The sequence below is a fragment of the Octopus bimaculoides genome, chromosome 4 (genome assembly GCF_046866305.1).
Source record: "Octopus bimaculoides isolate indiv1 chromosome 4, ASM4686630v1, whole genome shotgun sequence".
Lineage (NCBI taxonomy): Eukaryota > Metazoa > Mollusca > Cephalopoda > Octopoda > Octopodidae > Octopus > Octopus bimaculoides.
The window spans coordinates 101,734,761-101,762,408 of NC_142931.1; the positions used below are offsets into that span (position 1 = coordinate 101,734,761).

At 36.2% G+C, this 27,648-nt stretch overlaps 1 protein-coding gene across 2 annotated transcripts in view; it reads right to left on the bottom strand.

Moving 5' to 3' along the window:
- Nucleotides 1-27,648, bottom strand: part of LOC106867328 (uncharacterized) — a 149,310-nt gene that overhangs the window by 16,802 nt on the left and 104,860 nt on the right. For both annotated transcript variants that reach the window (XM_052967315.2, XM_052967314.2), the window contains one exon: nucleotides 13,559-14,401. In XM_052967315.2, coding sequence (XP_052823275.1) covers nucleotides 13,559-14,401 — 843 coding nt within the window. The remainder of the gene's footprint in view (nucleotides 1-13,558; nucleotides 14,402-27,648) is intronic.

Genomic DNA, 27,648 nt, shown 5'->3' on the forward strand with positions numbered 1-27,648 from the left:
GACTTTGGTAGAATTTGAACTCAGAATGTAAAAAAAAAAAAACAGAAGAAATGTCACTAAGCATTTTGTCTGACACAATGACAATTCAGCAATTTTGACAAGATGAGATGCCTGGAACTGATTTCATACACCTACAGCTGAGGGATATATAAGAAAGACAAAGTTATCCTAAATGGTTTGGAACTGAATGTAAGCAGACGAAACTAATCACCACAAGGTACCTAATCAAGATTGTATGAAGCATTGTAGGATGAAGGGTAATGATGAACCCTCTATTTTTAATCATATGACTGACTGACCTAGGGCTAAACAACACTAATTTCTGTTAGTATTAGTCAGAGGAAACCATGATGTCACGTGTATGTGTGTATGAGAGAGAGAGAGAGAGAGAGAGAGAGAGAGAAAGAGAAAGAGAGAGTGATTAGTGGAAAGATTCTTTGTTTTAATCATTCTGTCACTTTACAGACTATCAAATAGCTATACTAAATTCTTACATGTGCGGATATATATATATATATATATATATATATATATATGTAATAAGAATACGTAGAACACAGTATGTGTGGAACAAACACAGAGTCGTTCTTTCTCTGTCCCTTTCTGTTTATATTTTGCTATGTTGTGCGTGCACACACGCGCAGACACACCCATCCACGTACAGCAATACGTGTATTTCATCATCTTAATGATGCAGAAGTCAGGGTGGCAGCACAGCTAGAAAAAGGGGTGTAAGGAGGCAGGGCTTGGGTGGAAAGTTGGGTAAGTTAAGTAGTTAGGGAGTGGCTGGAGAAGAATCGGAGGAGGGTGTTGGAGGGAGGAGGAGAAGGGAGAGTGTAAGGAGCTTACCAATAGTGGTGGCGGAAGAGGCAGAATAAGGGAGTGTGCTTAGCAGAAGTAAATTGTTTTTGAAGCATTGACACAAACATTGAATTACCATCCACTACACACCCCCAACATCCACCCTCACCATCATCACCACAAGGCCAACTTATGTAAGTAATCATTTAACCCAGGGTCAGCCCGGATCCAGTAGTCATGATCAAACGCATTCTAAGTGAGACAATTTTGTCTTTGTATATCTAAGGATTACATTATCCACTGCATCCGTCTATTTGAAAGATGGCATGATAAATCTGCTGCTATTTCTACCAGGTCAAATTGGAAAGTATGAAAGTTTGTGAGAGGTGAGGGGGGTGGGAGGGAGGCAAGGGGTACATACCAATGGTAATAATTTCAGATTTGTTTGGCGATAAGACATGAGATTCCAGCTACAGACTTCACTCAGGATCATCAACTAACTCCCCCACAACCATCACACACCCATACTCAAACAAAATATTTCCACAACCCCATCCCGCACACCATCAAAAATACGTAAGCATTCCTCTACTACAAAAAATTCATAGTCCAATAAAATAACACAGACATATACTGACAGCTGTTCACACATTCATACATAGGCTTAAATACATATATGCAGTCTTTGAGAAAAAAGAAGAAAAAAATAGCCAGATTGCCTTCCCTGTGTGTGTGTGTGTGTGTGTGTGTTATAGTAACATAATACTGTGTGACACCATCTGATTATGGGTGTGAAGGTAGTGATATTGGGTGGTAAGAAATGGTTCTAGAACTACCAGGGAAGAATGAGAAAGAAAATTTTAGTAATACAAGTCTGTATATATATATATACACACACACACACAAGGATATATATAATGTTTGTGCATTAGGAATAAACAAAAATTGTGTCTCCATTTTCTTTATTCATCTCAACAAGCTGAGTCTTCAAACATTCGTGATTTACATTGACAACAGAGAAAGCAGAAGGGAGTAGCCTTATTTTTCTTCAAATATTCTATAACTTAAGAATGGTTGTAGTGGTGCTGGTGTTAGACCAGTTTGGGAGAGGGAGAGAGAGAATGAAAGCAGTGGGGGTAGAGGGTTTACAGATAAGTTAGAGAGAAAGGGCAGGAGGGAGCTAAAACCATGAAAACAAAAAAACAAAACAAAAAATAATAATAATAATAAATAACTAGTGGTGCCAGAGAATCTAAGCTAAGAAAGAGGGTAGTGTGTTGGGAAGAGAGGTGTGAAGGGGTAAGATGGGGGTGGGGGACACAGTGTAGGGTGTATATCAGGAAGTCCTATGGAATGTAACAGTGGCCTAATTAATAGTCATGCTTTGAAAACAAAATTAGATTCTTCCACATCAACGTTTTACAATTTATACAAAAAAAAAAAAAAAAGGCACTGCACCATACTAAATTGTACTGCAAGTTGTTATTGTTTAACACCAGGTCAATCTTCATCAAGATGCACCATATGCAAATGTACCCAGAACTACATTGTCAAGGAAATTTGGCTGTTATTTCTACTATATTGAGTAAGGAACATGGAACTTACTACTTTTTTTTCTTCTTTTTTTTAACTCAACAATTATTTCTAGCTAACATATTTAATGGTACCTACATTAAATATGTTACTTATATAACTCTGGCTTTTTTCGGCAGATGTCAACCCTGAGTAATATGTACTATAACTAGCCTAGAGTAGGACACCATGGAAGTCTTATTTGCTTCAGGTCAGTTCTAATTGAGGCACACATATGACCATCCCATATTTTTCCTATGTAGAGTGAACCCAACGTGCCAACCCGTCCCCAGTGTTTTCTTTGAATGAAGGTTAAGTGCAATTTGAGAGATCTGTCTGCTATTTCCAGCAGGCTGAGAACAAGTTGCTTAGTTTGAACACATCACTGCTGATGTCATCAGTTATCAGAAGGATGGAGTGTGTACAAGGATGGGTTGGTGAGACAATATTACTAACTAATATTCGGTCACACAGCTAACGGCAGATAACGATTTCAAGGGCATTTTCATTGCACAGCACCTTAGGCTGTCTTCTACTACAGCCCCAGGCCAACCAAAGACTTATGAATGGATTTGGCAGATGGAAACTGAAAGAAGTCCATTATGTGTGTATAGATGAGGGGTTGCTGAAAAGTTCCTGGCTTTGGGTAAAAGAAAAAACAGGAGGATCTCTTTTACTTGTTTCAGTCATTTGACTGCGGCTATGCTGGAGCACCGCCTTTAGTCGAGCAAATCGCCCCCAGGACTTATTCTTTGAAAGCCTAGTACTTATTCTATGGGTCTTTTTTGCCGAACCGCTAAGTTACGGGGACGTAAACACACCAGCATCGGTTGCCAAGCAATGCTAGGGTGGGGGGCAAACACAGACACACAAATATATATATATACATATATACGATGGGCTTCTTTCAGTTTCCGTCTACCAAATCCACTCACAAGGCTTTGGTCTGCCCGAGGCTATAGTAGAAAACACTTGCCCAAGGTGCCACGCAGTGGGACTGAACCCGGGACCATGTGGTTGGTAAGCAAGCTACTTACCACACAGCCACTCATTCCCCTCTCAGATTCACATACATTTGCGTTTGTGATTCCTCACCACTGGTGTTGGTTTGTTTACATTCCCATAACTTAGTGGTTCAGCAAAATAGAGACTGATAGGATAAGTACAGGAGCCAAATCATTACACTAAAATCTCTCATGGTGGTGTCCTAGCATGGTCACAGTTCAATGACTGAAAGAAGATATATTTCTGTGTATCTGTATGTATGTGCACTCATACAGTTTCATCACTGTTCTAACATTCATTTAACCACGCCTGCATCTTCTCTCTCTTCTTCTCTTTCTTGTTTAACGTCCGCTTTCCATGCTAGCATGGGTTGGACGATTTGACTGAGTAGTAGTGAACCAGATGGCTACACCAGGCTCCAATCCGATTTGGTAGTTTCTACAGCTGGATGCCCTTCCTAATGCCAACCACTCCGAGAGTGTAGTGGGTGCTTTTACATGCCACCAGCACGAAGGCCAGTCAGGCGGTACTGGCAACGGGTCAGAAAATTTACTGAGGCACATTTTCCTAAGATTTGATGCTTTTGTTGTCACCAACTCCCACCTGTTTCAAAGCAAGCCAACATTTCCTCTGGTCTTTTAAACATGAACAGCATAATGGCTGGATATATCTTCAGAGAAGACTGAAAACAAAATGACATTGCTGATATGATGGTAATGTCTGTTTATAATCAGCATGGGACGTCAAGACAAAGAGATCCAAACACACAATAGGCTTCTTTTAGCTCCTATCTACCAAATCCATAAACAAAACTCAGGTTGGTCTATGGCTCTAGATTATAGCAGTGAGATTGAACCCAAAACAATGTAGGTGTAAAACAAACTTTTTAACCACATAGGCATGTGTGCACCTATATACTCTCTCTCTCTCTATATATATATATATACACACATATATATATATATGTATATATATATATATATATATATATATATATATATATATATATATATATATATATAGGCGTTAGGAAGGGCATCCAGCTGTAGAAACTCTGCCAAATTAGATTGGAGCCTGGTGTAGCCATCCGGTTGCACCAGTCCTCAGTCAAATCGTCCAACCCATGCTAGCATGGAAAGCGGACGTTTAAACGATGATATATATATACATGCATATGCACATACACATACATATATACACATGCATATGCACACATACATATATACATATGAATATGCACACATATATATACATATCTATAAACATAGACTTCCACATAGTTTGTGTCTACCAAATTCCGCTCACACTCCCCAGTATTTCGCTGCTCTGTCACTACTACTCTATTGCCCAAACCTTCACCGCTAAAGTATACAACTCTTACAATGTAAGCATAAAAAGTACAATTTTAATTCTACCACTTATATACTATACACATGTACATTCAAAAATGATGATGTGTGTGCATACATATTGTAAAACAATGCTGAATAATAAGTATTCACCTAACCCATGCTGGCATAGAAAAATGGTTGTAAAATAAACAAAGAAGCAAGTATGGCAAGCCAGAGTGAGAACAATTATATTCAAACATACACACACACAGACATATATATTTATATGTTTGTATACATACACACACATACAAATATATATAGGCATACACATATGCTGCATCATTTATGTCAGACTGCATGATCTCTCCTTACAACACCCACTTTGTATTTTCATATCTTGTAAGATCAATAAAATAAGCAACAAAGTCAACATAATCAATTAAAATGTTTGAAGGTGCCGCCCCAGCACTGTCACAGTTCAATAAATGAAACAAATAAAAACAAATTAAGAAAAGAAGAATAGGATACATGCACTGAACGTATTGAAGAATTGAACTAAGGACGTTTCTGTTTTAAACCAAGTGTGGCTGTTGAGAAAAAATTATGTCAATAGTCTTGTATGTTTTATACAGTAGCTCAAGTTAAGGCCAGATTAATAAAACACAGGAGGTCAGTGTTTTGAAGTTGTAGATTGCAGGTAGGGCTAAAGAGCACTGGAGGATGCGATAGATGTGCTCACTGAAGCAACCATACATACAACACTCAGTTTCACTGATGAAACAAGTACCGCAATGTTTGCATATGATGCAGTGTCGGATATTGATACATGAACAAATTGATGTTTTGGGTGATATATTACTGGAATTTGGGATCAGTGATTGATGTAGCATGTGTGGCAAGCGGAAGTGAAAGTACTGCCTTGTTGGATGTGCTGTAGAAGATGAAAAACTTGCCTTCTCTTTTGAAGGACATGTGGTGCAGGCAAGTTTAGAGCTACAAAGGGCTCAGAGAAAAGAAACTGGAAGTTGCAGAGAAGAGTGTTTCAATAGGAAGGTGGCCAAAGAAAGAGTGAAGAGGTGCAAGGAAGACAAGAATGGTTATGGGGTATCACATATATGCAACAATTAAGTCCCTGACTTTTCCTATCATTCTCCACCGTGTGCATGGGCTCATGGATGAAAGATAAACAAACATTATTCTCACTCACTCAAAGATTTTTGCTAAAAACATTGCAAGCACCACTTTCACTGACATACTAACTTAAGAAACCAGGAGAGAGTTTCGCAATAAATATCTTTGTTAATATAGACTATCACTACTGAGCTGAATGCTTGGATTCAGTTTTTAAAAATACACACAAACACATGTATATTATATATATATATATATATATATATATATATATATATGAGCCAGTGCCTTCTCACTGGCTCCCATGCTGGTGGCATCTAAAAAGCACCATCCGAGCATGGTTGATACCAATGCCGCCTCACTGGCCCCCGTGCCAGTGGCATGTAAAAAGCACCCACTACACTCTCAAAGTGGTTGGCATTAGGAAGAGCATCCAGCTGTAAACACCTTGCCAGATCAGATTGGAGCCTGGTGCAGCTTCAGTCAAATCATTCAACCCATGTCAGCATGGAAACTGGTTGTTAAACGATGATGATGATAATATACACACATATCAGTTACCCTTTATCTATACATAAGTAGTCAAGTCCTTATCTTTAAATCTGATATTAGTAAATATATATATATATACACACACACACCTATATGCACCATACACTCCTATCTCCATGCTATCTAGTTGCATATATGTATAATAACAAAATTCAATTTATTCAGAATGACTTGCAAATTCTCAGAAAACAATAAACCCTGTCCAGCAAGATAGAGTGGCTTTAGATAAAATAAAAAAGTTGATTTATTACACATCCATTGAAAAGGAGATTTCATCATGAAAAAAAGATATAAAAAACATTGCTTTTCTAAGAATACTGAACTTCCTGGTTCACAATATTCATGGTGTGAGTGTATGTGATGTTACATTATCTAGGTGTAGTGGTACATACAAGTACTAATATGTTTCAATGATAAATTGAATGTACTTATATTTTCAGGAAGTTGTAAACAATTTTGAAAATTAAAACTTGAATAAAATATATGTAAGGTTTCAAATTTGTTTCAAAGTCAGTTGCTGGAATAAATGTCCCATTGATAATGATTTTTGACAACAGGAATTTCTACTGTCTCCCTCTCTTCTCAACCCGGGACATTAAACAAAATCCTGTCCCACTGATCACAGTTATCTAGTCTGGTCTTGTGACTGTTAACAAATATTTATCATCTGTTGTACATTCAGGCGAAATGGACAAAATACACTATTTATTTGGCCTTCTTAATATTCTGGGTATGAATCCTGCCAGGATCATTTTTGCCTTTCATCCCCATAGGGCCAATGAAATAAAGCATTATTAAAGTACTAGGGTCAACTGAATCTACTATACTCCTCTCCAAATTTTATGTTTAGTGTCTATGTTAGAAACTGTGGTAAGTGGCAGTAGCTGGGAGAACTGATAGAAGAGCAAACAAAAAGTCTTCCACTGTTGAAGTTCCTCTAAGTTGACATAGGTCAATAATTACTGGAGTAGATTCAGTCATGCTAATATAACTTTTTAGTATTTATAATCAGGCCATATCAAGCCCAAATATTCTATCTATTGTATGTTCAAACCAACCAGATCCAGCCTCTCACACCTAACCTACAATGTATAAATAAACAATCACATCATTGAAATCTTAAAGCTACGAGATAATGCAAATAAATAAGCATCACATTTGACAGAGTGATCTGAATGCTAAAGGCTTAAGAAGAAAGCAGAAGTGATGTAGTGTTGATCAATATCTTATAGTACTTATCATCATCAATATTACGGTAAGTGTGATACACTGTTAGAAACATTTGGTGATTTTCCTCAATAGATTTTATCTTACACTGTTGCAAGATACTAGCAATATATTGAGGTCAATTTAATCAGCCCCACATCTCTCCATGAAACCAATGGCACCGTGCCAATATTTTCAAGACAGCAGTGTCACATTGGCAGGATATATGTTTCATAATCTTTAGTTATCTGATTGGGAGTCAACTTTTCCTTCAATTCTTCTGAGGTTGGTATGTCCTAGTAATAAACTGGACATTGTTTCGACTCCACATACAACTTTCAGACATTTTACTGATGTAAAGCACCATTAGTGACACCATTTGTAGAAAAATGGTAGATGAAGGTAGGTGCCTCACTTTTGGCTTAAATTCAAACAAGATAAGGCACTGCATTTATGCCCTCCAATCTAATTGACACCAGTAATATTATGGCATAACTGAAATTCAAGCCAAGAATGCACTTCCATCTCACTATAATAATGATAGTCTTATTACAATTAGACTGCCAGTATTAACATCACCATGATGTGAATGACATTAAGTTATCAGTTGCCATAACAAGCATGAACACCTATCACCATAACAACACCTATTATCATTTTTATTTTTCAATTTGCATTTGATGCAAGTTCCTTTCATATATATGACACTAATACTCTTGCAAAAACAAAACAAACAAAAAGGGAATATCACACTTCACCCTTTCATGACCTTACACCTAAAGAAATATAGCTCTAAGTTTGATCTTGAAATAATCAAGAATTTGTATCGGCTAAGTAAAATACCTAACTTTTTCATTATTTTGTATATATTAAGCCAGTATTTGAACTACAAATTTAAAAATTCATATACTAAATAATGACTGAAGGTTTTAATTTAATTATCAATATTTTAAACCAGTTTTGTATCATCAAGTTCAGGGTAGACTTAGGCAGGTTTAGTATAAAAAGAGTTAATTAGTGGCATTGCTTCATTGACAGAAATAGTTTTTTGTGAAATAGGTGTGGGTGTTTTTCTCTTCCTTATTTAGTTGTTCGAGGAAAGCCCAGATCATACATAGCTTTTATGTGTTCCAAAACACTGTGATATACTTAAGACAACAAAATTAACTCTTAACATTAGCTTAGCACAAGAGCAGAAGTTTCATGAGATGGCCAGATTTATTTGTTTTAAATATATCTTATATCATGTCTTTAGTGATTAATAGTGTTGTTGGTTATAGGTTTCAAATGTGAAAGCCAAACTAGAATAACTACAACTGCTAGTTTAATGACCCTGGAAGAACAATAGATAAACTAGAATGATGACTGTTAGCTTATTTTATTGATTCTAGAAGGATGACAGTTAAACTGAAATAACTACAACTGTTAGTTTATAGATCTGGATAAGATGGCAGGTCAAGTCAGCCAATGGTGTGATTTGAACAGAGAATATAAAGAGACTTTAAAGTAAATAATGGTTCCTAACAAAGGTAGAAATATTGGTGAAGATGTATGAACATTGCTTTATTAGTGGTACCTTATCAACCCCACAGAGAATGGGCAGCAAAGATACTACAAAGGGGTTTAAACTTACACAACTAACAGTTATGATTACGTAAGATCTGTAGTCCCCTTCCCCCTATCATACTTAGTAATTAGAGTAATCCTTTCTACTATAGGCACAAGGTCTGAAATTTGGTGGGACTCAAGTGCTCAACTGGTAGTACTTTATTTTATTGACCCTGAAAGAATGAAAGGCAAGTTGACCCCATGGAATTTGAATGCAAAACATAAAGCCAGAAGAAAAACCACTAAGTATTTTGTCTGGTATACTAATAATTCTGCCAGCCTGCCACAAAACAATAAAAAGAACTATACATAAATGGTGGTGCTCCAGCATGGCCACAGCTCATGAGCTGAAACTAGATAAAATGAAAATGAAAAATGAATTAATTAATATTTGCTTCATTTAAAACAGCTAAAATAGAATTGCCACAACCTTGTAGGTTATTCACAAAGAAAGAGGACAATTGACTGAATTGATGCCATTAAATTATTGCTGCTCATTTTACTGATGATGTCCAGAAGAATGAAAGGTAAAGCTCATGCTAACAAGATTTAAACTTGGAACAGAAAAAAACTATTATTGTTATAGTTTATTATCATCATCATCATTATAATTATTATTACTGAAGTGGATTAGCAGAATCATTAGAGCATTAGAAAATCTTACTTAAGTCAAGTTTGCCTTTTGTCCCTAACCCTAGACTTTAAAATTGTTGGCATTGTGCCTAAATTAGAAATTAAGTACCACTGACAGTATTACTAAGATGGTGGAGAATTTGCAGAATCAGAAAAGCTATTAGACAAAATATTAGGCCGTATTATGTCCCCCTGCATTAAAATTCAAATCTTGTTGAAGACAAATTTATCATTCATCATTTCAGGGTTGATAAAACAGTACCAGCCAAGTACTGGAATGTTAACTTCACTTGAATTTACAGCTTTTTGTCTACATTATAAATGAATTCTTATTAGAATCAAGAGCACATTATATATATATATATATATATATATATATATATATATGAGTGTGTGAAAGAGAGAGGGAGAGAGGAGGAACGAAAAGTACACTAAAGGAAATTGAAGTTTTAGATCTTGCTCTCTTCAACATTTGAGTCCAGAAGAGGTTTGTCAACACATTAAATGTACATGTGTGTGGCAGTACAAGATAATCTAATGGTTCAAACCACAAAAGAGTTGCCATAACTTTGATCAAAGCTAACAAAACAGGCTGATACAGTTAAAATTTACATTAAACAGTGATGTGCACACAAAGAATTTAAGATTTTTTTACAAATCTTAAAGAATTTAAGAGCATCTATGTAGTTGCTCGAGCTGCATGAAATAACAGTCAAATTTCCTTCATGCCAGACCTTACTGCCTTAAGAGAAAAAAGTGGGATAATTATGGCTGGAATGCCTTTGACCATATATCTCAGGAACTAAACAACAAACCAATGCAAGCAGATAAGGTAAAGAGTACCAACACAGCTAAGAGAAATACCATTTAATACAGTTTATTGAGAAACATTGACATAGCTTACATTCACATGAAGTACAGGTATATGAACAAGAATATTAACAAATCTCTCTTACACACAGACAGAATTAAACAAAAGTGCTAAGAGATAACCATGGTTAACATCATAAACTGATATACAGAATTAAAAATGTCAACAGCATTTCAGTAGTGTAGTAAACTCAGAATATGCTTTTGTTTATAATGATTTCATTAGAGAAACATGGACTTCCTGGTGTTTATCGGTGTAGTGACAATAGAGTCACTAAGTTAAAACACATGATTAGTACAGGATTTAACATTTTTAATTCTGATGGTAATTCTTGAATAACTTACAGATCACAAAAAGGGTACAGAGTTGAAATGCACAAGCTTGTAGTCGGGTAGATTAGTCTAGCATTTTAGTGTCACAACCAGTGTGTCCTATCAACTTTCTTACTTCAACCAGGGGGGAATAGATATATTGAGGGCCAAAAGGAGAAAATAAGGGAATGTTAAGTAAATTCTAATCCCACAGGAACTGTCTAATTATCTAATTGAGTGTTGTTAGAAGCAGAACAATTGCCAGAGTGAAGTGATTATCATGACCAGAAGGTCAACCTCACCACTACCACCAACAACACTACTAAAGCTGAAGTATTGTGTGGTCCAAAGCAAAGAGACATCATAACTCTTAATAAGAACACATGGTAAGCAGCCAGATGGAACAACTGATTCAATAAAAACTAAGGAAAGGAACTTCTGAAGTTGGCAGTTTTAATCTCCTTGGGTGGCTAAAGTCAAGGGAGCATTAGATGTTTGACAGGGTCATGATTTTTGTTTTGAAATATATTTAAACCAGGTACACCACTTCAATTTTAAACAGATTTTCAAAAAACATTTGTTACGATTAGAATCATGAGAAAGACAGTTATTGGAGAGCAGAAAACATAACTGACAATGCACTAAGGTTTAATATAACTTGATTTGGTAAGTCCTCACCACCTTTTATATCAATTATATATATATATGTGTGTGTGTGTGTGTGTGTGTGTGTGTGTGTGTGTACGTTTGTCTAAACATTACACAATGTCTGCAAATGGGCATACGAATGAGGTTGTTCATTCCCAGTCTTCCATGAAAAACCGTTTGGATCGGAAAAAGTTACTTTACTTGGAAACAAGCGATGGTTGGCTACACAAAGGGCAGCTGGTCACAGAAAAGTATACTTCAAGAAACTTCATTTGACCCATGCAAACATGTGTGTGTATGTATGTATATATATATATATATATATATATACACACACAAAGCATATATGTATACATATGTACACATACATACATATACATGTATATATTCACACACAAATGTACAAATATGTACATATATATACATACATACATGTCTACATACACATGTATACATGCATATACACATATGCTTTCATTTTTACATACAATTTTTTTCATGGAAGGATGTGTTAAGACAAATTAATTATTGAGGCACTGTTTAACAGCTGGATACCCCACCTGTTGCTAACCCTTACTCGTTTCTCAAGTAAGGGATGTCATTTCACACGTTTTCAAATATAAGAAGCAAGCAGACAATTTGTTGACAAAAACGACAAGAACATCACCCTCAGAAAATGTAAACAAACATACAGGCACATAAATATATCAATACATACACACACACATGTATACATATACATGATGAACTGCCTTCAGTTTCCATCTACTAAGTTCAATTATAAGGGGTTAGTCAACCTAGAACTGCACTTGAACATACCTCCCCAATGTGCTGTGCAGTGGAACTGAACTAGAGACCAAGTGGTTAGGAAACATCTCTTTACAGAGCTATGCCTACACCAATTGCATATAAATATTTATACACACACATACTACGTATAAATGCATATCTATACATAAATATATATATATATACACACATATACATATATATTGTATAAGCATGTGTGTGTGAGAAAGGGAGAGAAAGAGTATATTTGTATCTCCTTGTTTTGACTTTGTATGATAGTTACAAATGAATGCCACTGTCATCCAAGCAGTGTCATTCATTTACAATATTGTGCAAATACATGCTTGTGTCCATGGAAATGTAACCTTGCTTGGAAGCAGGTGAGGTGTCAACATATAATAAATCTGCCTCACTCCATGCAAGCATAAAAAAGACGATGATAAAAGAATGAGATATATACATACATATATACACACACACATATATATATATATACATACACTCATTGTCCATATGGTCTGTAAAAGAGACAGCTACTACATCAGTGCAGGGCTGAGAGAGCCAAAGAGGTGTCCAATAAATATCTGATACCAACTCCACCCTACTGTTAAAAACAAAAAAAAACTCACAGCCTGTTAAAATCTAAAGGCAAAACTCCACCAACAGGTCTCGAAATCAGTTTTGACCCTCCTTGCAGAGTTTCACTTGAAAGCCTTAGTTACACATATGTAAGTACACATTCTCATATTTCACTCTCAATGCATCAGCCAGTCCAAGGCCAGATAAGACATGTGCCTAATGTACTACCCTTTACCCTTTGGTATGGAATGGAAAACTATTTGGTTATAAAGCAATCTTCATTATGGCCCACAGGCTGGTTATTATTAGGAATGTGCATATATTTTGCAATTGTGAAGACGCCCTCTCTTAAATTTAACATATATGTATATGTATACATACACAAACACATGTATATCCTCTTTTTAACTCTGTATGATTTCTAAATGCCATTGGCTGTGAAAAGTAATGGTGGATCACAGCAAAATTATTTCATCTCAAAGTACAAAATGCCACAAACTTCAACAATGTATACTTACTTCGGACAATTTTGTTCCTTATGGATATTAAAGGGTTCTGAAGCTTTAAAAGAGCACTCATTTCCCATCGGTTAGAAGTTCCGAGAGAGCTTTTAGAATTATTATACATTCCATAAGTCTGGTCAGTCAAAGAATATCCACTTGCATTTGAAGACGCAAGTGACTGTTTCGATACAGAATTTCCTTCAGGACACATGTCCGTCGTTGATCGACATGCTTTGATCTTGGAAGCGTAACGGTTGTTAATGCTTCCATATTTGTCTTCTGTTGATGACAGTTTGGAATCTGTGTTGAGCTCATCACATGGCAATAATAACTGACTATTACTATTACTGTTATTGCTACTACTACACATAGGAGTGAGCAGATCAGAAACAAACAAACAGGGTTCTGATATAACATTATCCTCTTCTAGTAAACTCACACTTCCAGTGTCTTGTGGGGTCATTGATCGTGATATTGACACTGTCGATGCCACGGACTCCAGCCCTGGAGAATTACTGTCCATTTCAGTTTCGGTTTCGTTTCTTAAGCTAGACACTCCACTATCAACACTGCTTTCTCCCACTGCAAATATATTGCAACTAGTCTTTTCAGGAGGCAACGAATTCATCGTAGTCCTCATCGTCCTTTTCGGAGGTGTCCGTAGGTTTTGAAATTTAGTTTTTTTCCGTTTTGAAGAATAACTTATTACTATGTTTCTATTTGGCTTTAGGCGAGTTCTTCGTTTTTTGGCAAGACAATGTGGAGGGTCTTTCGAGTTCTGATGATGCACTGCCGAGGATGGCGATGAAGATGGTGTCGAGAGGTTATCACAGTCACAATGCTGACTTGACGCATCACCTAGAAATAAAGAAAAAATTACTGTAATTCAAGCAACAACAATAGATGTCACAGAAGATGGTGAATAAAACAGCCACTGCAAGATTGGAATTATGCCGGAGAGAATACATAGTTTATACACAGGATAAATTAAACGAATGGATTAAAGTGTGCAATTTGTTTGGCAATTCTTTGGTATATGTAGACGACGTCATTCACCCTCTTTTTCAGCCTAGCCTTTTTATTTATGCCATGAGGAACCTTGTGTGGGTGAATAAAGTTGTTTACAAGTACAGAAGGATTACCATTTTCTTTTTATTTACAGTGAATTATTTTAACCAACTCATAATGGGTTAAAACACTTCAGCCGTAATAATTCTTTAAAACGACCGCGAACACCAAGAGTCCAACATCCTCCCCACATCTTCAATTAATCATACCAAAACATAAGAATAAGCGCTGCCAACATGGCTAAGAAATTTGAGGGAAGGGTTGGTTAACTGATTAAATTGACTCCGGAAGACTGAAACTCAAAGTTGACCTTGGAGGGATTTGAACTCAAAACAACCGGAAAAACATCGCAAGGCATTGCCATGATGTAAGATCCTGCTGTAGTGTGTGTGTGTGTGTGTGTGTGTGTGTGTACATACACAAACGACAGACAGAAAAAAATAAATTAAAATAAACTAGTCTTCTAAATAAACCCTTTCCACAGCGAAAAAAAAAACCCACCCAAAAACATGAGTAGAATTTGGGCTGACATGAAATTCCTTGAATACGGGAGGAATTTCTAGAATGTTCACTAATTCCTTTCAATAAAAGAAAAAGGGAAAGAGAGCAAAAAAACGAAATAACTGTTGCCTGAGCAGCTGGCCAACTTGGGATTCGAACTTTTGATCTACATGATAGCAGACGTACAATGTTTTTTTTTAAAATCCTATACCAAAATATGGAGAAGAGGGAGAACAAGAACAAAAACACGTGTCTAAGAGTAATAAAGCTGATTAGCTCTACTTTTACAACAAAGGATCTCACAAAATTCGCGGAACTATAATATATATACATATATATGTGTGTGTGTACTCTTCTGTAATAGTGAAAGAGAGGGAAGAAAGTTTGAGAAAAGTTTCCCACTAAAACTTACAATAAAAACAAGAAATATAGGGAAGGAGTGGAGAAGGTGGAAGGAGTGGAGAAGGTGGAAGGAGTGGAGAAGGTGGAAGGATGGTGAGTAAGGTGACATAAGACAATAGACCGAGTAGGAAGGAAAATGGTAAGAGTAATAAGATAGTGCAGAGGAAGGAGGGGAGTAAAGAAGACTAATAAAAATCATAACAGACGACCTGTCGCAAAAACAAATGACAAAACGAAGTATTGACGAACAATTAAAGACGTGACGTCAATTAATCGACCGTAGCAACACACACACACACACAAGGATAAATAAGGTATTATGAGAGGATGGGAGGGTGGTTGATAAAGACTAAGCTACGTCAAACTAAGATAAATCACATCATCATCATCATCATCAATAGGTAGACAAACTGACACTTACAATAAGACAGTGAGCTCGGAATACGTGGAGACATCAAAATTGTCGACCAGACAACATCAGATTAGTTCTTTAAAATACTGCTATCACGCACTTGCTCTTTCTCTCACCCTGCCTCTCTCTCTCTCTCTCTCTTTCCTCCTCGGCCCCATACCCACGCAGAAACACACTGATCGTGTGAGAGAGTGGGTTGGAGTTTGTAGACCACCTCCTCTCACTGTATGTACGCAGTCGTCACCACTCACCTCTAACACTGCCCTACCATTTACTATCTATACCACTTCATACCACCACTACCACCATATACTATCTAAACCATTCCAAACCACCACCGCCACCACTAAAGAAGCCATCAGTCACTGGGTAGAGCTGGAAGTAAGAGTCATGTTGATCCAAAACTGATGACGACAGTTGACGGGAAGACATACAAAGCTGTGTGTATGTATGTATGTATGTATGTATGTATGTGTAGATAGATAGATACTCACACATACACACATAGGAAGGTTTGGATAGAAAGGGTTTAAGTAAATATATACGTTTAAGAGGGGAAAAAAAGAGGAGTAACAAATTTACAGATAGGCGAGAGAAAACAAAACGAAGTAGGAGGAAGAGCAAGAGAAAGCGGAGGAGGTAAAGATGAGAGGCGGTAGAAATATATTAGTGCCAAATTTAGACACTTCTTAAAAGTCAGATTGACTATCGGACATTGTTCCCACTCATACACACAACACATTTTCTGTTTTTATTTTTCTTTTTTAAAGCTTCACGCCAAGAAAAGATGTACTCGACACATATTGCAGGATAGAATTATTGCACGCAGCTGGCACTTTCCTCTGCCGCTGCTCGGAGTTTTACTAGTTTCCTATTATTAAAAATAGACAGGAGTACCCGAGGGAGTGTACAAGGGAAAAAAAGACGAAAAAGAAGACGCAGGGAGAGATGTAAAAGGAAGCGAGAGCACTTGTTAACGGAGAAACCATCCTAAGTCGTCATAGAAACCACTGTACTCCTTCCTCTCTCACGATAAGATAGTAGAAAGAAATGACAAGATACAATGAGAATAATAAAACACACACACAGATATTTATTTATATATATATATATATATACATACACACACACACAAACTAACAAAGGCCACAATAACTATACTATTAGTGATAGCAACAGTACTAATAGTAGTACTACTATACTATTACTACTACTACTGTTGCTACAACCGTCGTAATAATGGCGAATAAGTGATGACTTCAACAGCGGAAGGTGACTGTATGACACCACTAAACAACGTACTATCACAAATAACAGTAATATATTGAGTATGGTTCGATTTGTTATACAGGCATCTCCCTTCCTCCACCAAAATTGGTCATGTGCGCAGAATTTTTTTTTTCTTTTTACTACAGTTAGACTGATACCAGATACCATTAAAACAATTACTACTACGACGTCGACGGATACACTACAGACTGTATACTATCACCACAGAAGAACGAACCCCTACTACTACCACTACTATCACGATTGATAACACCACCACTACTACGAACATAACCACATCATAGCCAACTGCTGCTACTGCCAGTGATAGCACCGCTACCATCACCACCACCTGCTAAATTATTACTACTAGTACCACCACCACCATAACTTGCAAGTAATACTACTAAAACCTGCTGCTGCTGCTACTACTACTACTACTACTGGCAGCAGCAACTGCTGGCGCCACGTGAGGAAGTCTGCAGAGGTAGAAAATAAAGCACAAGACCCACTGCTCGATTTATTGCGTGTATATATGTGTATGTATACATGAATGTATGTACATGTCCGCGTATGTAAGCTTATATACACACATTATGCTGAATAGAGAGAGTGACAGCTGAATGTTATGAGAATTTTTAATGTGCCAGTGTAACTGGGTAGCAAGATGGTCTTTTGTGTTGGTCTACTGAGGTAAAGACAAGAAAACAGACACACATAACCACCACCACTACCGCCACCGTAAAGATAACAGGAACGACGGTAGGGGTGGCCACACAGGAAGGGAAAGTTGACATGCATCTTCTCACCTCAGACATGATGTAAAGCATTGCTGCCAACGCCTACTGCACTAAAAGCTGCAATGACTGCAGATAATATATCCATAAAGCCCAGCTTGATGGAGTAGTAGTCAATGGCTGCCTTGCATTGCTACTAAACCAACATCCATATATTCTCCATCTTCCTCATCCCGTATACACATACACACACACACACACGTGTGCAAATGTGAGTAATGTATATGGATATTAGTAATGTGTAAGTAGCGTGTATGTGTATATATGAGTAATGTGTGTTTGTATATGTTATATATATATATATATATATATATATATATATATATATATATTAAGTATGTGAGAGTAATCAATGTATATGTGTGTAGCCAGTGAGTCAAGAAGATGGCGATCCCACATTTGTCATTGCAGCAAGAAAATATTTTACAGTGGTGGTGGTGTTGATTGTGTACAGATAGGGAGAGGGGGAACAGGAAGGAATACCATTGAATATGGTAATAGAAGACAATCAAATCACACAAGTGTTTGAATATACACGGTCGCTGTTATCTCGTGTGACCTACGTTGAATGTCGACCTAATAAACTACACTTGAACAGGTGGATTGGTACTCATTGGAATTACATACAAACACACACACGTGTGTTAGTGTGTGTGTGTGTGTGTATACCCTTAGACACTTATAAAAAAGAAAGCCGACGGATTGCAATAGATATAGTTCATTCAACAGAGTAAACATTCTACCAAAAATAGGGGCTAAATCTTGCCGAGCTTAACTCTGCCTTTTCATCCTTCTGGGGTTGATTTAATAGAATACCAGTCGATAGCATGGACTAACCATTAACTTCAAACATTGCTGGCCTTGAGCCTAAAGGATCACTATTTTTATTAGAGTGAGCATGGGTCTTGTGAAAACATTCCTTTTAATGCAAAATGATTTTTCCCTTTTAAATTACATAGGCCGATGGTTACATAAATAATAGAGCACAGATATGACATTCGTGACTAATTTAGAGCAAACATGTGCCAAACAATTATTAACCGCAGAGCAACATGTGATGAGAACACGGAAAACACGATAGTCAAGTTTGTTTTTGTCTCGAGCGTGAAAAAGTTCGTGAGAACTTTCTCTTCGCTACCAGTTTATAACGTACCCACACATATATATATATACATCAATATACACACATCTATGTAAATGCATTTATACAAACATACACATTAATATATACATACAAAAACATACAGAGAATCGTATATACACAAACTACATATCTTATCTATTTATTTGTAATATATTGTATTTGTGCTTCACTTACCCGGGTGGCCGCGGTGGAGGCTATGACAGTGTAAGAGTCTACAGCTAATGGAGAGTGCCTCTTGCAAGGAATAAAACAACAGTGCAGTCCTGCCAATATGGTGCAGTAGCAGCACCTTTAAGGTGTTCTGATCACAGTAAAGGTCCGTCTCACTTTGGTGAGATCTTAAACATTTCATTTCCTATGTCCGGTGATACAAAGAATCACAAGCATCTTTTACGACCAAAAACCAAAGAATAACAATAACCCAAAGAATTAAAACAAACAGATTCACAAATAAATAAATAAAATAAAATAAAAGCAGTCAACAAGTCCCACGGCAAATTTGTGTGTAATCCTTTCTACAAACAAATTTCGATCTCATGACCTATTAGTTCAGTCTAATAATCATCATCAATGGCAGTAACAAAATCATAAACAAACTACTTATTTTTAGAGTGTACTCCTGGTTCCTACTCTTTGAGTTGTTATATTGGTGTTGATTTTTTAAAATCTCCATCGGGTGGGCGGATGGAATCTTGCCAAAGTTGCCGTCCTTTTTGTTTCTTTCCTTTTTTAAATATCAGGATTGTTTTTGTTTTTTTTCTTTCAATCCCTATTTCACCACATTCACATTTATGTACTCGCCAACTGTAGCGAAATCGGGAAGATTAACTTGGTTAACAGTATTTCAACATCGTATATAGCTTTACTCCACAGATGTGTGGATGAAAGTATAACCGTATGTATATGTATCTGTAGTATGTAAATAGTGAGTGTGCGAATAGACAAACACTGATGTAAAAAGGGAGAAAGAGTAGCAAGTGCGCGCCAAGTATTGTTTATCACTGATGTATTACAGTCAACATTACCAACAGGAACTCTCGAGCAACAATAGAGAAAAGACGTAGAATGAATAAACTACACTAACTGATTACAATATATATTACGTATACATGTAAGCATATAGTTTGAAGAATAAATTACGGTAGATTAGCTGATAGTATTTCTTACGTAGGAGGAATCAAAAGACTTCGGTTCCGGATTCCTCCGCACCCTACGTTTAAACAGAACAACTGCACGAACCGGTGACTGACCACACAGTGAACCAATCAGATAATTGTCCGACACGCATATACATACATATATATAAACACATACATACACATGCGCATTACACGGTGTTGCTTCCCCCTGACGTCAACATGAGACACCAAGATTTCTGTCCCTCTATCTTTCATGATTGTTATATAAGAAGGCTAATCTGGCATCAATTTTAAAGAATGCTATAATATATATACGTACAGATGTGTGTGAGACAACATTTATAATAAGTCTGTGTAAGGGTGTATAACAAAATTTATAACAAATGTGTGTGTGTGTGTTCGCGCGCGAGTATGTTATGGCAAGATCTGAAAATAGCTCAATGCTTACTCAATATATCGATTTTTCTGACTGAACCCCAAGCCACAAATTTATAGGGAAACAAGCATAGTTGATAGAATAAACCCCAAGCACATGACTTTTTTTTTGTTATTGTTTTCTTTTCTTTTTTTTACTTCGCATGAGGAAAAATACCACAAAGCATTTTATTTGGCACTATTGTTGTTTAGTTTGTCATCCTTAAGGAATTGAGAGTAATTTTGTATAGGATTGACATGGCGGAGGTCGTGAGTGGTGGTGGTGTATGCATTGAAAGCATATCACTCACCTACACATTCATTGCCTCCAATCAATCTTAACCTTTCCCCACTTCCTCCCGAACTACAGGTGATTGTCGTCAGCTTTACCAAGGTACGTAATTAGGGTAGGTTCACCACCACCACTATCCTTACTTCCTACGCACTCTGCATAACCGAAGATCCTTATCATAACAGAAAGACAAGGAGCATTAAATTAAATTTCAGCTGTAAACTGGATACCTTAATGCTAATTAATTAAAGGCATTAAAATTATTAATATTGTTGTTGCCCTTGTTTTTAAAGGTAATGAATGATATAAGGTATTTAGTTACATTACTACGTTTCAAATTCAAATCCTGCAAGGTCGAATTTGCCTTTTCTTCTGGAGGTAGATGAAATTTACCAAAATAAGTACCAGTTATCTATGGTGTTCATTACATTAACTATTGCCACCTTCCCTCAAAATGACTAGCTTTGTCCTTGTTACAAACTATAATTAGTAACAATTCTATTTTATTTTATACTCTATTGTTATTATATTATTGCAGCAAGTTGGCAGAATCTTTAACAAGGCATTTCTTCTAGTTTTACATTCTGAGTTCGAATCCCACCGAGGTGCATTTTGCCTTTCATCCTTCCAGAATTGATAAAATAACTGTTTAGTACTGGGGCCAAGGTAGTCAACTATGCCCCTCCCCACAATTTTTAGGATTTACACCTATAGTAGAAAAGATTATTATTATTATAAAGGTAGGAAGATGGCAGAATTTTTAACAGGCTGGACAAAATGCTAAGCCTTGTTTCTTCTAGCTTTATATTCTGAGTTCGAAGTTGATAAGATAAATACCAGTCAAACAATGAAGTCAATGTGACAAATAAGCCCTAGTACCCATAGTAAAAAGAATTATTATCATTTCTTTTTTAAGGCACTGAGCTGGCAGGATCGTTAGCCCGCTGGGCAAAATGCCTAACAGCATTTCATCCATCTTTACATTCTGAGTTCAAATTCTGTAGAGGATGACTTTGCCTTTCATCCTTTCAGGGTCGATGAAATAAGTACCGCTACGAACTGAGGATTGACTTCCCCCACCCACCAAAAAATTTCAGGCCTCGTATCTATAGCAGAAAGGATTATTATTATTATTGTTCAGTAGTTTTATTTTTATAACTTGCTTTCACTTCACTACCGAGCGCTGCTCTGTGTGCCTTGGGTATGTGCTGTGGTTTGCTGTGATGCTCTTATCACAGCAAACCACAGCACATACCCAAGGCACACAGAGCTGCGCTTGGTAGTGAAGTGAAAGCACGTTATGTTCTGAGTTCGAGGTTGGTAAGATAAATACCAGTCAAACACTGAAGTCAATGTGACCAATAAGCCCTAGTACCCATAATTTCAGGCCTTCCACCTATAGTAGAAAGAATTATTATCATTTCTTTTTTAAGGCACTGAGCTGGCAGAATCGTTATTATTATTATTATTGTTATTATTATGTGGCAAGCAGGCAGAATCATTAACACACAGAACAAAATGCTGAACAGCATCATTCTTCTGGCTCTTTATAGCCACCAAAATCAACTTTGCTTTTCATCTTTCCTAGGCACTACTACTTTTAAAAACTATTACAGTAAAGACAGAACTGGAATCTGAGTTCAAATCCCTCTGGAGCTTTCTTTCTTTTAACTGCAGGTTGTTCTAATCACTACTCGTTAGCCCCTACTTATCAAACCTATGATCAAAGATGTTCCAACTATGACCATCTTCAGACATTAACATCACTGTCTGAGGAGCCCAGAAATAGTTTGTTACCACATGAACAACAGTGACGATAATTTTGTGCATAGACACAAGGCCAAATGTTGAGAGAAGAACCAAATATATAGACTCATGATTTCACTGGTATTTTGTCTTATTGATTACAGAAGTCAATACAAAAAGTTAATCCTGGAAAGATTTGGACTCAGAATGTAATACAGCAATTTTGAAGAAAGGGTGTCAGTCAATATTATTGACCCTAACATTTAACTGGTTCAGCAACCCCAAAAAGATGAAAAGCAAAGTTGATCTTGGTAGGAGTTGAACACAGAATGTAAAGAGACATTACTACTAAATACCACTAGGCATTTTCTCCAATGCTTTAAAAATGTTGCCAATCCCCTAACATGTATATAAATGAATAATATAGGCATAGGTTTGATATTTTGGAGAAGGAATAGTCAATTAGTAGAATCCTAGTAGTTGATTGGTACAATTTTAATAAATTCGGGAATCTATATATATAAAAATGAGAATGTGTGTCTGTCTGTCTGTGTGTGTGTGTGTGAATCCCTAAAACTCGAGAACTACGCAACCAATTTCATTCAAATTTTACAGATGCCTTACTTAGGGTTCCAGTTGTGTTTTAGTCAAAAAAATTTTTTAACTTCTTGCAGAGTTCGAGCCCAAGGCAACATAATATCTCCTCCACTATTTAAGTATTACGTGTCAAAAGTGAAACAAAAACACTCATGTCAAATACTTTCACTTAAAAAATGAAACTATTCCACTAACTGAAAGAATCACATTTCTATACTGTAATGACAGATACATTCAGAGAGAGATGTATATGTATACATATAGATGTATATGTACACGTATATGTATAGATATAGATCTATATGCATACATATATATGTATACATGTGTAGATGTATATATATATAGATGTACATGTAATATGTACACATATATACATATATATACATGCATACAGATATCTATACATATATACACCCATCACACACATACACATGCACACAAACACACACACTTGTCATTTGTTTTCTTATCCAAAATTACGTCAAAAGTACTGAATGGTTCTTTATGAAATTTGGAAATTATATTCTATGCATAACGGCCATAACTCCCATGAAAATTCATATATTTTTGATGTTGATGAAATTTTAACCCGAACATAACAGATGAGCATTATTTGTAATTCAACGGTACAACAGTGTAAGACTACCCTTTCAGATATACTTACATTGTGATTTCTGCAATGTGGTGCATAAATTGTCAAGTAAATGAGACGCATCTTTGCCTCCACTGATTCACTTGCAAAGTGTTGAGTAAAATTATTTCGTTGCAGACCTCCTTTGAGTCTTTTTATTATCACTGCGACACACATAGTCCCCAGTTGGTAACATTGATTTCAAGGCCTTCCCAGATGAGAGACTGGTTGTTCTAAGACAATTATCACATGGACAACTGAATGTTGGCTGCTCAAGAGTGGGCAGCAAAAAAAAAACTTTTTGCATATGCTCCACAAGGGAAAACAAGGAACATTGTTTACAACGAGGTGTTATAATCACAACAGCAAGAACGTATGTACATGATCACCTTCTTTTACGAAACTTCATTGACTTTCATATATTTATATTGATATACATATATATACGTGTGTTTGGGTGCGTGTGTGTGTGTGTATATATATCTCTATATATAAAGATGACAATGTGTGTCTGTCTGTCTGTGAATCCCTAAAACTCGAGAACTACACAACTCTCTTTTACAAACCCAGTGAAAATACATATATTTCATATGTTAAAGAAATTCAAGCAATACATATAACACCAAAGTTAAAAACATTCCCAACAATTCCACAATCCCCAACCTCCAGAGCTATTGAAGAAACTGTTATCATCAACTGACCAAGATTCCTAACATTTGCAAAACAAAATTAGACAATACGACGCTGTACTACAGATGACATCATTTGGAACCACAAGAGATTTAACTGAGGCAGCATTCATCCAAACTTTCAAGATCCAACTTCAGTTTTATCATCGCATTGTCTCTCTACTACCTCTGTCAAATGAATCACCAAAATTGGCCTTTCATTATTTATAATCTGTACCTGTTTGTTTGGTTACGAAATAAAATACACAAAACGTGTTTCTGAATTACGTGTATTTACTTTATATACATATGAGTTGAAAACTTTCTTCTGGCATTCCACTTAATGTCTATGTTCCATGCTGGCATGGATTGGAGAGTTATTAATGTAGAAATATGGTATCGTAGCTACTAAAAGTTGAGGGTTGCGTAGTCTAGACAACGTTTTTAGATTTCATTATTGTCTTTAACCCGGGCAACGCCGGGTGTTTCTGCTAGTAAATAATAAAAACAAAGTTCATTTTGATGGAAATAAAGCTCTCAAAATAAAGGGAGCTACACATCAAATCCTAAGCTAAAACATACCATGTTTGGATCTAATAAAAATTCATGAAAATAATACAGCATACAAAACACACATTTTTGTTGTTTGCCTTAAGTTGGAAAAGATCAAATAAAATCTGTGACAAAAGTTATGCTGAAGTCTGTCTCACTGGCTCACATGTACACTTGCATAAAACAGAGTGTAATCTGAGTGAGATTTGGTTGCTATTTCTAACAGCAACCATGTAGTGACTCCATGGTTTATCTACTATTAAGTCAAGCTTAAAAAAAAATTAAAAAATCTATAAAGAAAAGTGTTCTATCTATGACCGTTCAAGCTTTTGAGTTCTAGAATTAGGATTACGTTATCTGTTTCCTAATGTTTTTAAGACAGTAAAGTGAGATTTTAAGGAAGATTTGGGTGCTATTTTTAGTAAATCAAATCCTGAACATCATGGTGCGTGAAAAATAAGGTGAAGCATTGAGGGAGAAATTTATTGCTGCAAATAAATACAGACTGTTGTTACGGTTAGGTAAAAGCTGTAAAAAGATAGCCACATTATATAATGTTTAATATTTGACTTTCGAGTTCACTTCTTGTTTTTGACCTTCATCTGAAGGTTAATTAAATCACTGCTAAGTTTCAGAATATACTGAGAGCATATGTTCTATTAATTATATCAACCTGCCTGACAAATAAGCCCTGGTCCCAATGATAACATATGTATAGCCATCACTCACAACTGAGTATGACTTGATATTATGTTCAATATATTTTCAGACTATTTTAGGTGCCCATGTAGTCATGAGAAGACATAGACAACCTTTTGGCTTTCCCAATTCTTTGCCAGCAGAACATCCAGGGTATAATAGTTAAAAGTTGACAGAACTGCACCAAAAACTGCTACTTATTTTTAGCTAAGCAAACTGGAGCAATGTGAAATGAAGTGACTTGCTCAAGGAAGTAATACATTATCTAGTCCAGGAATTGAGTACTATGCTTTCAGATCATGAGCTAATCACCCTAATCACTCAGCCCAATGTCATATACATATATAATGTTGTTGTTGCCAGGGAGCTACTTATATCAGTGCAATCTTTTTTGTCCTATAGTTGCAGTGTGTGTGTGTGTGTGTGCATATGTACAGAGATGCAGCATCAGACACACATACCTACATCCCTATACACAACTGCAAAGACAACTGTATACTAATTAGCTAATTTCTTGCAGCATTCATTAATTCGGTATAATTAAAGAGTTACAAAGGAAAGGGGCCACGCGTATGTGGAGTGATTTTGAAAAGGGAGAAGAAAAGGGGCCGTGTGTGCAGGTGGTGACTGTATTGAAATAATAACTAGGTCAATACCTGGTAGGTAGACCTAGATTTAATATAGGTGTTTGTATGGGGGGGAATTGGGGAAACAAGATGTCCAAAACAGAGGCAGAAGAAGTGACAGAGAGGAAGAGAAAGGGAGGATGAAACAATGGGTGTTTGTGTGGAAGAGAGCGAGAAAGAGAGGAGGGAAGAGAAGACAAGGCAGAAAGAGAGAAGAAGAGAGAATGAAGGGATAATGGGGAATAGGGAGACAAAGGAGGGGCAAAAGAAGGAGAGACAAGAGAGAAGAATGACTACAAAAAGAAGAGAGGATGTCAGTGTTGAGAAACTCGTATAAGGGAAAGGGAACTAAACTGACATTCTTCTCGCTAAAAATCTCCCCCAATAAAATATTGACCCACCACCCATGCCAGCCCAGTCAGAAGTTCTATACTATGTTGCGAGAATGCATTTTGTATATACACATGCATATGTATACATACATGTGTGAATTCTTTTACTCTTATTTGTTTCAGTCATTTGACTGTGATCATGCTGGAGCACCACCTTTAGTCAAACAAATCAACCCCAGGACTTTGTAAGCCCAGTACTTATTCTGTCAGTCTCTTTTGCTGAACCATTGGCTTATGGGGATGTAAACAGACCAACATTGGTTTCCAAGCGATGGTGGGGGTACAAACACAAAGACACAAACACACACACACACATATATATATATATATATATATATATATATTTGTTGTACTTGGGGATGGTCATATTGCCAGTTTAGCCAATAAATATATATATATGATGGGATTCTTCCAGTTCCCATTTACCAAATCCACTCACAAGGCTTTGGTCAGCCTGAGGTTATAGGAGAAGACACTAGGCCAAGGTGCTACACAGTGAGACTGAACCCGGAACCTTGTAGTTGGTAAGCAAGCTACTTACCACACAGCCACTCCTGTGCCTATATATATATATATATATATATATATTATATTATATTATATTATATATATATATATATATATTATATATATATATATTATATTATATTATATTATATATATATATATATATATATTATATATATATATATATTATATATATATATATATATATATTATATATATATATATATTATATATATATATATATAT